Below are 12,596 nucleotides of genomic sequence, written 5' to 3'. Positions count from 1 at the left end.
TACTTAAAAGGAAGACTTATTGGCTCATTTAAATTAAAACAGATTGCATACTTCTTGGGGAAATAATCAATATTTTGGTACATTTGCAACTGCACTTTTAGTTGACATAATTGTGTTGCCTGGCAGTTTTTAAGTGGAACATGAAGAATTCTAATCTTTCTAAGGGTGGTGGTCCTCACTAGCAATCTACATCTATAAGTCCTTTCCAAGAGTGGTGGTTGAATCATTAATCTGCTCTAGCAGTGATGCTTGAAAAAGATTAGGCTCTATTACTGTGTCGATGACACTGCCCAGCGAGGGCTGGAAGCCCCTTAGTTTTCACACAACTCATATATTATGAGGGATGTGGTGACTACAGGGCAACAAGCAGAGCGATGCTCCGTAACAGCACAAAGTCCTCAGGACTCATAGTCCTCAGGACTGAGGCGTAACCATTGGTGCTAACCGGTGGGCTGCTTACATCATCACTTGCTGCCAGGGCCACATAGTAAATACAAAAACACTCACAGAAAGCCTCAAACAATAAAAATGCCTGTGTATTCCTCCACTACAGAGAAGCAAAGTCTTTCCACAATAGCCCTGACTATATAGTGCCCGATTAGAAGAAACTTCCAGAGTTGATGAGAAGGTTCCAATTGTGTGATCAATAATAAAGAAAGTAAACCCATTCTAAGGAATAAAATGCCACTGACTTAAAACTTCATGATAAAAGTGAAAGAAAAGAAGTCAGTATGAAACTACTGGGCCATTGGATGTTGCACGTGAGAAGCTGCTGACTCGGTGTCTGGCTCTGTGGAGACCGTTGCTGCTCTAGTGAGTCTCACAGTGCTCATCTGATACTTTCCTTCTAATTCTTCTCAGACTGTGTTTCGTTCCTGAAAGCAGTTCCCCACAAATGTGGCCACTGGCAAGAAGTTATGACACAAATAAACGGTGTGCCTGTGAAGTGAAGGATATTCATCTCTGGGAAGGTGGGAACCTACAAAAGTCTAGCAAAAGAGGACTGTGGCAGTTTGAGTGAGCACAGGCCCCCACGGGCTCCTACGTTTGAATGCAAAGTCACTGGGGAATAGGACCACTTAAGGATTGGAAGAGATGTGGCCTTATTGGAGGAAGCATGTCACTGGAGGTGGGTAGTGAATATTCAAAAGCCCACACCAGGCCCAGACTGTCTCTCTGCCTCCTGGTCTCCATTTCTCTCCTCCATCTTCCCCCACCCCTTCTCCCTCTCTCTCTCTCCATCTCTCTTTTCTCTCTTCTCTCTGCCTTGCCTGCAGATCAGAATGAAGACTGTCAGATGCTGCTCCAGCTCCATGCCTGCCTGTTTCCTGCCATGGTGACGAAGGACGAACACTCTGAGCCTCTTAAAAGAGTTGTCATGGCCAGCAATAGAACAGTGACTAAGACAGGCATAAAGATCTCTTGAGATGGAATGTAAACTTACAATTCAGACTGGAATGGATCATGTTCCGCTTAAAAACTAGGCAACATATTTATATCAACTAGAAGTGGCGCTGCAAATGTACCAAAACATTGATTATTTTCTCAATAATTATGAAATCTGTTTTAATTTAAATGAGCCAATAAGTCTTCTTTTAAAATGCTACATCTGTAAGCCTGTTTGGTAAGGATAGGTTAAGATGTTTTTGTCAGTGGCTTTGATGTAGAAAATCTTGAGGAGCTATTTGAAGCTCAGAAAGGCACACTCTTGATAGTTGAGCTGGGGACTTTTTGAGGCTACAGCACAGGATATGGCTCAAATTAGCACTGGCTGATTCACTGAAACTGGGTGAGAGTAATCCAGGTAATGATTAATATCTTGTACCCATTTTTGCCCTCAGCTTCCTGCTATGATTTAATAAAAAGTGTTAATGAGTAGATGTGCAACTTGAGGATTTAAAGTGGAAATGATTGTTTTTACATAACAGGTTAGATTTGTGATTCTGTTAAAAATCTTTATAAGATTACTTTTTGAGATAATCGATTCTTTCTTTGTAACTACAAATTTTAGTCTGCCAGTAAAGAGAAACTGGTTAAGAAAATTTCTTTGCTTGCTTGCATTTTGTTAATCTATAGCAGGTTGCTTAGTTAAAAATGTATGTGGGGTTTGGGGAATAATTTGTTTTCTTCACCTGTAATAAGTAAAATATTTTTCATGTAAAGCTATTGAGGAAAAATTGTTTTTTTATCATCATTCATTAAAAGAAAAAAATGTAAATTTCAAGATTTCATTGTTTTTAATAGCTGAGTAGTATTCCATTGTGTAAATGTACCACTGTTTCTTTATCCATTCTTCGATTGTGGGACATCTAGGTTGTTTCCAGATTCTGGCTATTATGAATAAAGCTGCTATGAACATAGTTGAACAAATGTCCTTGTTGTATGGTGGAGCATCTTTTGGATATATGCTTGAGAGTGATATAGCTGGGTCTTGAGGTAGCAGTATTCCCAATTTTCTGAGAAAGCACCAGATTGATTTCCAAAGTGGTTGTACAAGTTTGCACTCCTACAGCAAAGGAGGAGTATTCCCCTTTCCCCACATCCTGGCCAGGATGTGCTGTCACTTGAGTTGTTGATCTTAGCCATTCTGATGGGTGTAAGATGGAATCTCAGAGTCGTTTTTATTTGCATTTCCCTGATGACTAAGGATGTTGAGCATTTCTTTAAGTGTTTCTCAGCTATTCCGTATTCCTCGGTTAAGAATTTTCTCTTTAGCTCTGAACCTCATTTCTTAATTGGGCTTCTGAGTGAGGTAACTCAGACCCAGAAAGGCACACATGGTATATACTCACTTAAAGTAGATATTGGTCCAACATAGATGTCCTCTGAGAGTCTGCACTCAACAGAGGATTGAGACAAATGCTGGGAATTGCTGCTGAACTCCAGGTGAAAGTGGTACAGAAGAATGGGGGGATAGAAAGACCCAAAAGGGTCCAGAAGCCCATGTGAAGACCATTAAGGCTGGCGGACCTGGACCCAGGGAGGTGTGCACCAACTGTTGCACCAACCAAGGACAATACATGCAGTAAACCTAGACCACCTGTTCAGATCTAGTTATTGGACAGCTCCTTCTCCACAGCTCCTTCTCTATCATGAACTCTGGTGCCCTAAATTTGATCACTTCCCCTTTGTGGGGAGGCCTGGCAGCACACAGAGGAAGGGGAAGCAGGCTATCTGGATGAGACCTGATAGGCTGTGGTCATATGGTGGGGGAGGAGGTCCCCCTCTGTCAGAGGTCTAGGGGATGGGAATAGGGTGAAAGAGGGAGGAACAGGAAGATACTAGAGAGGAGATAACAATCAGGATGTAATCTGAATAAATTATAATACTACTGCTAATAAGCCCAGCATTCAGTGGGGTTTCTGGCAACTTAGATCAACTGGGAAACTAGGTAAGCAAGTGAAAAGATACAAGTGAGGCGATAACAATTCGGATGTCATCTGAATCTGTGTGTGTGTGTTCCATTTTTCTCTACTTTCTTTCTTTTCTTCGAAAGCCAGGAGGTCCCCAACAGGTTACAATAGTTCTGGCCCTCAGAGAAAAGTACTTCAGAGAAATGTCTGCTCGGTGATCAGTAGCTGAGTCTATGCCTTGCCTCAGTTTACTTTGTGGTGCTGATGCTGGTCTTAGACATTCTGGCACCTGGAAAAGTGATGTGAGGAAGGTAAGCTCTCTCTATTTGGCAGCAGCAGGTGATGACCTAAGTTGCTGCTGCCACTGAGCTGCTGAAGACAGCTTGGTGGAGTGCCTAACTCACAACAGTAGTGGGAGTGATTTGTTTTAGGGCAAAACCAGTGTCTATCTCATTAAGGTAATAAGTTTCTCAAGCGGCAGTCAAGAAGTAATGACATTCAAGATTGGGAGAGATGGTTCTGAGGTTAAGAGTGCTTCCTGCTCTTTCAGAGGACACAGGTTTGGTTTCTAGCACCACGTCAAGCAGCTCACCAGTTCCAGAGGATCCAGCACCTCCTTCTGAATTCTGGGAGCCCCTCACTCATATACACAGACACACATACATACTCATAATTTAAAGTGTTTATGGTGTTTGACCATCAGGCACATCGGCCAGGTGTGTCTCTAACCTGGTACAGTGGCACCTGTCTGAAATCCCTGCAACTCTATCTCAAAAACAAACAAAAACAACCAAGCATAGAGAAGACAACTTTGAAGTAATTGAGGACATTCAAAGGGCTACTGTTTACTTAGTAGTGTTTGTACCATGTTAACTATGTTTTAAATTTTTCTGATTAAGTTTCCATGCTGAGTTGTCTTTTTGTTTTTTGTTTTTTGTTGTTGTTGTTGTTTGTTTGTTTTTTTTTTTTTGTAGAGGAAATTATATAGTACCTGATAATTGCTTTAGAATACCACAGAGAAACTAGGTATGGTGGTGCATGCCTGTAATCTAAGCACTCAGAGAGGCAGAAGCAGGCAGATTGCTGTGAGTTCAAGGCCAGCCTGATCTACAAAGTGAGTCCGGGACATCCGAGGCTACACAGAGAAACCCTGTCCTGAAAAACGAAAACAATCTTAGTTTCATGAGGGGACAGACACTAGCACTTGCAACTGGACACTGGGGGAAGAGCTGCAAGTTCTATGGGATGGAAGGACTGGGAGTGTGGGGGAGGGCGTGGGAGGGAGGTAAGGGTTGTCAGGAGCTCCAGACTCATGGATCTGGACCCCGGGAGGACCCCCTGTTCGGGTATAGCCAATGGACAGTTCATTCTCCACTTGGGGAAGGGAGAGAGAAGTAGGGGACTGCCTCTGACAAGATCCCTGGTGTCCGGCATTTGATCACCTTCCCTTGGTGGAGAGGCCCTGTGGGAGCACAGAGGAGGGGGATACAGGCTGTTCAAATGAGACCTGATGGGCTGTGGTCAGACAGCGGGGAGGAGGACCCCACCTGTCAGAGGTTCAGGGGAGAGGAATAGATAGGAGGAGATTGGGTGGGGGAGGAGGGTGGGAACAGGAAGATAAGAGTGAGGGGATTACAGTCCAGATGTAATTATGATAAGAAATAAACAAATAAAATCGCATGGCTTAACAAGAGAGAGAGAGAGAGAGAGAGAGAGAGAGAGAGAGAGAGAGAGAGAATACTACAGGAACAACCATTGAACAGAGAGATCCAGATGTTAATAATAGTCAAAGCTAGTTAATAGGTCCATGGTTACACTAGACTGTTCTATTTCTTTGATATGCGTGATAGTTTCTACGATAAACCGCTAAAGTAAAAATTTAATAAGTGAGAGACAGGATCCAGATGAAGCAACCTCAGAGCCTCTTGACGCAATACACAGCGGGGCCAGCAAACAGAAAGATGGCTCCTTCTTACGTAACCTAGAACTTAGGACACCGATGCATGTGGGAGCATTGTTTATTCAAAATGTGGACATTGAACAACTGCTAACTCTGGGCTTTCAATCATTAAAAAGTCCCCTTCTCTGGAAACTACCAGAAATTGTCAGCTGTGTGAGCAGACAGTACAGACTTCCTGGGGCGCACAGAGGATCAATGCCTCCACTGATCACAACTCCAGCCAATGTTGTTGCCCCAGGAGGGCAAAAGGTTTTGATGTTTGAGTTTTCTTTCTCCTCCCTCCCCTTCCATTCTTTCTCTCCTTTCTCGTTCCTTTTCTGACACAAGGTGCCCTAGTTCTCCTTGGGCTTATGTGGCACTTGTGTAGCCCAGACCAGCCTCAACCTCTTGCTTCAGTCTCAAGTACAGGGCTCCCAGGCTGCACCCGCTCTGGCCTCAACATTTATTTAGTATCGGGGTGGGGTGGGGGATGGGTTTCAAGTCATGGGCATTGATGGGACTTTAAAAGGCATAATAAAATTAAAATGCTTAAGCATATTAACAAATTTTCAACAGGGAAACTCTCTGATTCAGGGCTTAGATGCTCTTAACTGATCAATAAGTTGCAGTCAAAGAGCTTCCAATACGAAGTTTTTGGAAGAGCCAGGAGTTGAGCCAGGAGAAGAAGCCTCAGAAGCAGCAAGTCACAGGTTTGAGAGGCAGGAAGCAAGAAAATATTCAGCTTTCTGAGCACATCAAAGGCCAGCCAGGTATAACCTCTGAGGAGTAGGGAAGAAGGGAGGGAAAGAAAAGGAGAAGAAGAAAAGAAGGAAGAAGGAAAAGAGAAGGAAGAAGAGGAGGTGATTGGAGAGGGAGGGAGGAAAATGTGAGAAGAGGGTAGAAGAGAAAGAGGAGGCAAAGGAGGGAAGGAAGGAAAGAAGGCAGGGAGGGGAGGAGAGGAAAGATAATGAAGCTGATGGGACATGCCTAAAGCAGTAGCATTTCTGTGACAATCCAAGGAATTCCAAAGGGTTCCTCAAGTGACACATCCTGAGAACATTTTTGGAAGGCTTCTCCCTCCTGTGTGGGTTGGAGACTATGACTTCTTTTTTTTTTAAGTCCTGAAATTGGCAGTCAGTTCCAGACGGTTCTAGTCCAGCAGATCCCAAGACTCATGCTTCTCCTCAGAAGATGCAAGACTAGGGCAAAAGTAAAGTTAAATATTAAACACTACTCTTGGTATGACGAGGTCAAAGGCTTTGGTATAGGATTTTTCAGCAAGTAGAAAAATTCAACACTAAAGTTGTGTGAAAAGTCTTCTTGGAAGAAGGAAGGTCTATTCCGTCTTAATCAGGTCAGTGTGACTCTTGTTATGTACCAAGGGAAATTAACTTTAATCCTCCAGAGAGCTGTAGGGGTTCTTCCCCTGGTAGAGAATTCCCCAAGGTAGAAATGTGGGGGATTTTTTTACTGTTAATGATTCCTGTAGTTTTAAATTTTCTAAATTTAATTAATACATTCAGATTACATCTCAATTGTTATCCCCTCACTTGTATCATCCCGTTCCCCCCTCCCACCCTCTTTCAACCTATTCCCCTCCCCTAGGTCTGCTACAGAAGGGGACTTCATCCTCCACTATAAAATCACAGCCTGTCAGGTCTCTTCCTGGTAGCCTGCTTACTCTTCCTCTGAGTGTCACCAGGTCTCCCCACCAAGGGGAAGTGATCAAATACGGGGCACCAAAGTTCATGTCTGAGTCAGTCTCTCCTCTCCACACAGTTGTGGAGAATGTGCTGTCCATTGGCTAGATCTGGATAGGGGTCCTAGGTTTACTGCATGCATTGCTCTTGGTTGGTACAGTAGTTTGAGCTGACCCACCTTGGTCCAGATCTGCCAGCCTTAATGGTCTTCTTGTAGGTTTCTAGGACCATCTGGATCCTTCTATTTCCCTATTCTTCCTTACCTCTCTCACCTAGAGTCCCAATAGGAAGTCCCAGCATCTATCCCAATCTTGGACTAAGTGAAGACTTTCAGGGGACATCTCTGTTGAGCTAGTGTCCGATTATAAGTGAGTATATGCCATGTGTATCTTTTTGGGTCTGGGTTAACTCACTCAGGATGATCATTTCTAGTTCTATCCATTTGCTAGCAAATTTCAGGATTTTCTTGTTTTTAATAGCTGAGTAGTGTAATTTACCATAGTGTAAATTACCACAGTTTCTTTATCCATTCTTCAACTGTGGGACAGTTGGGCTATTTCCAGGTTCTGCCTATTAGGAATAAGGCTGCTATGAAGATGGTTGAGCATGTGTCCTTGTTGTGTGCTGGAACATTTTGTGTGGGTATATTCCGAGGAGTGGAATAGCTGGGTCTTGAGGTAGCCCTATTCCCAGTTTTCTGAGATAGCACCAGATAGATTTCCAAAGTGGATGTACTAGTTTTCATTCCCATCAGCAATGAAGGAGTGTTCCTCTTTCTCCACATCCTCGCCAGCATGTGGTGTCACTTGAATTTCTGATCTTAGCCATTCTGATGTGTGTAAGATGGAATCTCAGAGTTGTTTTGATTTGCATTTCCCTGATGACTAAGGAGGTTGAGCATTTCTTTAAGTGTTTCTCAGCCATTCGATATTCCTCTGTTGAGAATTCTCTGCTTAGTTCTTAGCCTCATTTCTTAATTGGGTTATTTGGTTTGGTGGTGTTTAATTTCTTAAACTCTTTATATAATTTGGATTAGTCCTTTGTCAGATGTAGGGTTGGTGAAGATCTTTTCCCAGTCTGTAGGCTGTTGCTTCATTCTGTTGACAGTGTCTTCTGCCTTACAGAAGCTTCTTAGCCTCATGAGGTCCCATTTATTAGTTGTTGACCTTAGAGCCTGGGCTGTTGGAGTTCTGTTCAGGAAGTTGTCTCCTGTGCCAATGTGTTCCAGGCTCTTCGTGGGGAATTTTTTAAAGAAGAATTTGCTTATCTCTGGGGGCTTTTCGTACAGAAAGGTAAAGAAGGAACATAATTTAGGAATGAGTGTGAAGTGAGCATTACGGGCAAGGACACGGCTAAAGAAAAGGTTGGGCTGTGTGGTGAGCTGTCTGTGACTGCTGTGATGTGACAGTGAAAGGACAAATGTGTTGACTCTGTTTATTAACAATTAAACTTTATTATACAACCTAACTATCATATACAAGAAGGAAAAAAAGGTTAAAGGGACAGAATAGTAAACCTTCTGGAATCTGTTCCGCAGGATGGGTCCTTAGGTGTCTCTGTCCCGCGAGCTGGTCCGGTCCCTTCCTCTCTCCGCTCGCCCTGCTCGCCTTCACCTGTTGTTTTTTCTTTGTCCCACCTTCCCAGTCACAAGCAAAGGGCAGTCTCCTTCTCCCTTCGAGGGTCAATTAGGAAAACAATAGCCACGGTGGGGTTCCCAGGTCGGCTTCCTGAATTCCACGCCCAGGAAGGCTCCAAACAATCTGTCACAAGGTATTCATGGCTTGCCCCAAGGGTAAAGCCTGCTAAGCCTGCTTCCACCTGTGACAAAGCTTAATCTTTCCCACACAAATGCATATGTGTGGCATGCTGGGCTGCATGTGGGTACTGTGTGTGGTGTGTGCAGTCATTGTCAGCTATAAAGAGACAGATGAAGATTTGGTTTGTGTGTGGAAATGTTTTTGCTGTGTGTGAGATGGGGCTGTACTCTTCATGTGTGTTGTATATGTGTGTGAGGCATGCATTTACATGTGGTTTGTGTACATATAGTATGTTTGTAGTATATTCGTGTGTATAATATGCATGGGTTTGCACATAGTGTTTATGTGTGATATGCATGTAATGTGTTCTTGTGCATATAGTTTGTGTGTAGTATAGTTATGTGTGTGTGTGATATGTACATAGTGTATTTGTGTGGATAGCGTATCTGTGAACTGTGTTGTATGTATACTGTGTGTGGTTTTCTGTCTGTGTGTAGTATGTATGCGGTACTCCTTTATGTGCAAGTATCCATATATGTATATCATATGCATTGTATTTCTCTCTGTGTGTAGTGTTTGTGTGCATGTTATTTTTGTATGTTGTATATGTATATTGTTTATGTGTGCACAGTGCTTCTGTGTATTTGTATGTAGTATTTGTGTTCCATGTTGTATATATAGTATTGTTTAGTGTTTTTCTGTGTATGTAGTATGTGTATAGTGTTTGTGTCTATGTGTAGCATATATGTATTGCTTATGTATATATGTAGTGTTTCTCTCTGTGTGTAATATGTGTGTGAAAAGTATTTGTGTACTAAGTTGTATGTATAGCATATGTATAGTGTTTCTCTTTGTATAGTATATATATATAGGTGTGTGTATATGTGTAATATCTGTGTATTATGTTCTGTATAGTATACATGTGGTTTTTCTCTGTTTTTAATACTCTGTACTGTATTTGTTGCATAAATAGAAGTTCAAAGAAGGCTCCAATGTGTGAAAATTGTGGCTGATGCTCTATTCATTCTAGAATATCTCAAACACACAAATCTTAGGTGTCTGGGGGACACGTGGGGCTCATGGGAACTGATAAAGTCAGAAATCAAAGTCTAGGCTCACAGCATATGTGGGAATTGAATTTTAACATTGTCTTCCCCAGACTCCCCCAGCAGATGAAGGCTTAGCTGCAGTAGCTGTCTTTCCAGAGGAACTAAGGCTACAGATAGGTTTACATGGGGCTGTAGAGAATGGTCTATCTCCAGAGAGGGTGGTACTAATAAGAAGTCATATAAATCTTAAGGTACAGAAAATGAGTCTCACTTGCATTTACTCCTTTTGCAGCATTTGGCCTTTATGTACATGTAAGTTTCTAACTACTGCATTCTCTTTCTCCCCAGTGGCTTTCTGTTGATTTATTTGCCATGCAGGGCAAGCCAACTGTCAGCAAATGTCCTCAGTTTTTGCTTCTTTAAGAAATTCTTTATTTTTAATTGGTTTGGCGTGGATAATTTAAAAACCTGGCTTGGCAGGATTGCTTGTTTCATATAGTTATCAGAATATATAATGAATCAAAAAGTGTCATGAAAGTGGAAGGTTAAGTAAGGCCCTCAATGGAGGTGAAAGGGCACTGATGCAATGGGATGTGTTAACTTTCCACTTTCACTGTTTTCAGTCAGCAGGGAGTCCTGGGTGCTGGGTCAGTTGTTGACCAGTGTGTTTTGCACCCACAGTGGATGGAGACCAAACCCATCAACAAGAAGATACGCATCAAATGGAGAACCAGTGCCTTCCCAAGAAAGGTAGTGCTGTCTGCTGTGCAGGGGCCACTTCCTAAACTCACACAGTGCCACTGGTGGCATGGGAGAGCAAGGGTCTAGGGGGAGCATAAACTCGGAAATTTTCAGAAAAGACAATAAAGGTTTCACGTGATTCTTAGTGTTTTTCTGACATCCCATAACTATGATCCAACCAACAGTGCTTAAATAGTTGTGTTTGGTCAACAAGTCTCATCTCAGATGGTTAAAAACAGGATAGGAGAAAGGAAAAAAAGGACATTCGCTTAATACATGTATGTATGGACACAAATGTATTCTTAGCAAAATAGGGAAGATAATCACCACTGCTCTTTCTGGGACTAATCACATGTCATAGCTAGTATTTATACATATGTCATATGTCACAGCTGATGCTTACCACTGCCATCTTATACCTTTGTCTTCATAAAGCACCTCTTCTACAGCTTGATTCCTGATGGTCTGTGTCATTTATAGTCCTGCTTGAATAGAGTTGTGATTGAGTCTCATGGACCTTAATCCGTAGGCTGGAAAAACTAAGCGAGACATTAAAGGACTGCCCCTGTTTGCCACATTCTTCCTTGCAAAGTTACAGCACAGAAGGCAGATTTTCCTATTGGTAGCTCAGGTTGATCACCCGGTTAACACATTAACTCCATTCATAGCCCATTGACTCAGAGGCTGCAGACCCCAAAATCTCCCAGAGGAGCAACCTTATCTTCTAGCTCAGTGGAGTCCTTGCTATGCCATTGATGTCTGCATTTCTTCCTCTGGAAGCAATATATAGAGGCCAGCAGAGAATTTGCTCCTGAAAATAGGAAGGAAAACTTTTGCTGACAAATCCCTAGGGGTGACGGTTCCTATTCCCACCCCGTGGTTCCTGGGTTCACAAATTGTGACTATGGGAAAACAGTACCATGTATTGAATACTGATTGGGAGTGTTTATGGCCTTTAGCATAATACCATTCCAGTGCTGCAGAGTATTTCCACCAAGCTGATGCTGTGCCTTCAAAAGGCCATCCTACTGCAAGCGTGGTAAGACCGACGAGTTCCATGAACGCGGGCCTGCGGCTGCACTCTGCGTGTGAATGTGTGGGCCTCCATGATGGGGAATAAGGCATTATTTGATTCCAGAGAAGGACATTTCAAGAGAAACATTACATAGAGAGGCTGCGCAGATTATTTTTGACTGTTAGAGGATTTCATAGCAATAGATTGCTCTAGTAGACACCCTTTGGAGATGAGTTCTTTAGCCTAGCATGCTTTGCGGCAATGAATCCAGGCGGCCGAGTCTTTCAGTGCCTCCTTCCTTTTTAATTCTGAGTACTGCACTTTACATTAGCACAACACAGTGTGTTCACTCTTCCCTAAACGTTCTGTTACTTGGAGTAAAACTGATGCAAAGCTTTTTCTACAAGTCTCTTCTGTAAGTGTGCATTAATTTTTCATGGGATAAATGCTATTCTTCAAAGTAGACATTATTTCCTACATTGAATTACATTAGTCCATTTACCCCCAGAATGCTTAGAAGCTGGGGAGATGGATGAGTCAGGGAAGCATTCACAACACTAGTGCAGTGACCTGAGTTCAGACCCCCCCAGTGCCCATTTAAAAGGCTGGGTGTGGTGAATTGTGCCTGTGGTCCCAGTCCTGGCCAGCCAGTCTAGTCTACCCAGAGAGTTGCAGGGTCCACAAGAGACACTTTCTCAAAAACTAAGGTGAACAAAGTGGAAAGCAATAGAAGTAGACCCCACATATGTGCAACCACCCCCCCCAATATGAGCATGTGTACAAACATGCCACACACACACATGCATGCATACACACATACACACATGTTCTTCTGAGCTTCCTGCTTCTTCCCAGGAACCTGCTTGGCTGTGGAGAAATACTGCATTCCTTACTATAGCTTGATACTTTCCTTGGTAAGTTTACTCTCTTGAGAAAAATTTTTCTCAATATGAAAATACAAGTTTATCAACCAGAGTAGTCCTATCAGTTTGAAGATTAAAGTAGTTTGAGGGGAAAATATCATTGATTATCATTAAAGGGA

The 12,596-nt window shown here is 42.7% G+C and overlaps 1 protein-coding gene across 5 annotated transcripts in view; it reads left to right on the top strand.

Moving 5' to 3' along the window:
• The first annotated feature begins 6,538 nt into the window (after positions 1–6,538).
• The window catches only part of SLC17A1 (solute carrier family 17 member 1), a 28,570-nt gene continuing 22,512 nt past the window's right edge, over positions 6,539–12,596 (top strand). The window contains exons 1-3 of one of the 5 annotated variants that reach the window (XM_084794729.1): positions 6,577–6,646; positions 7,269–7,360; positions 10,480–10,548. In XM_084794729.1, the coding sequence (XP_084650855.1) occupies position 7,360; positions 10,480–10,548 (70 nt within the window). In that variant the 5' untranslated portion in view covers positions 6,577–6,646; positions 7,269–7,359. Of the gene's footprint in view, positions 6,647–7,268; positions 7,361–10,421; positions 10,549–12,596 lie in introns of all 5 variants that reach the window. The other 4 variants (XM_084794732.1, XM_084794728.1, XM_084794730.1 and 1 more) reach the window with 4 other exon arrangements.

Source organism: Acomys minous (genome assembly GCF_964271855.1).
Source record: "Acomys minous genome assembly, chromosome: 9".
NCBI lineage: Eukaryota > Metazoa > Chordata > Mammalia > Rodentia > Muridae > Acomys > Acomys minous.
This window is presented reverse-complemented; position numbering and strand designations above follow the sequence as displayed.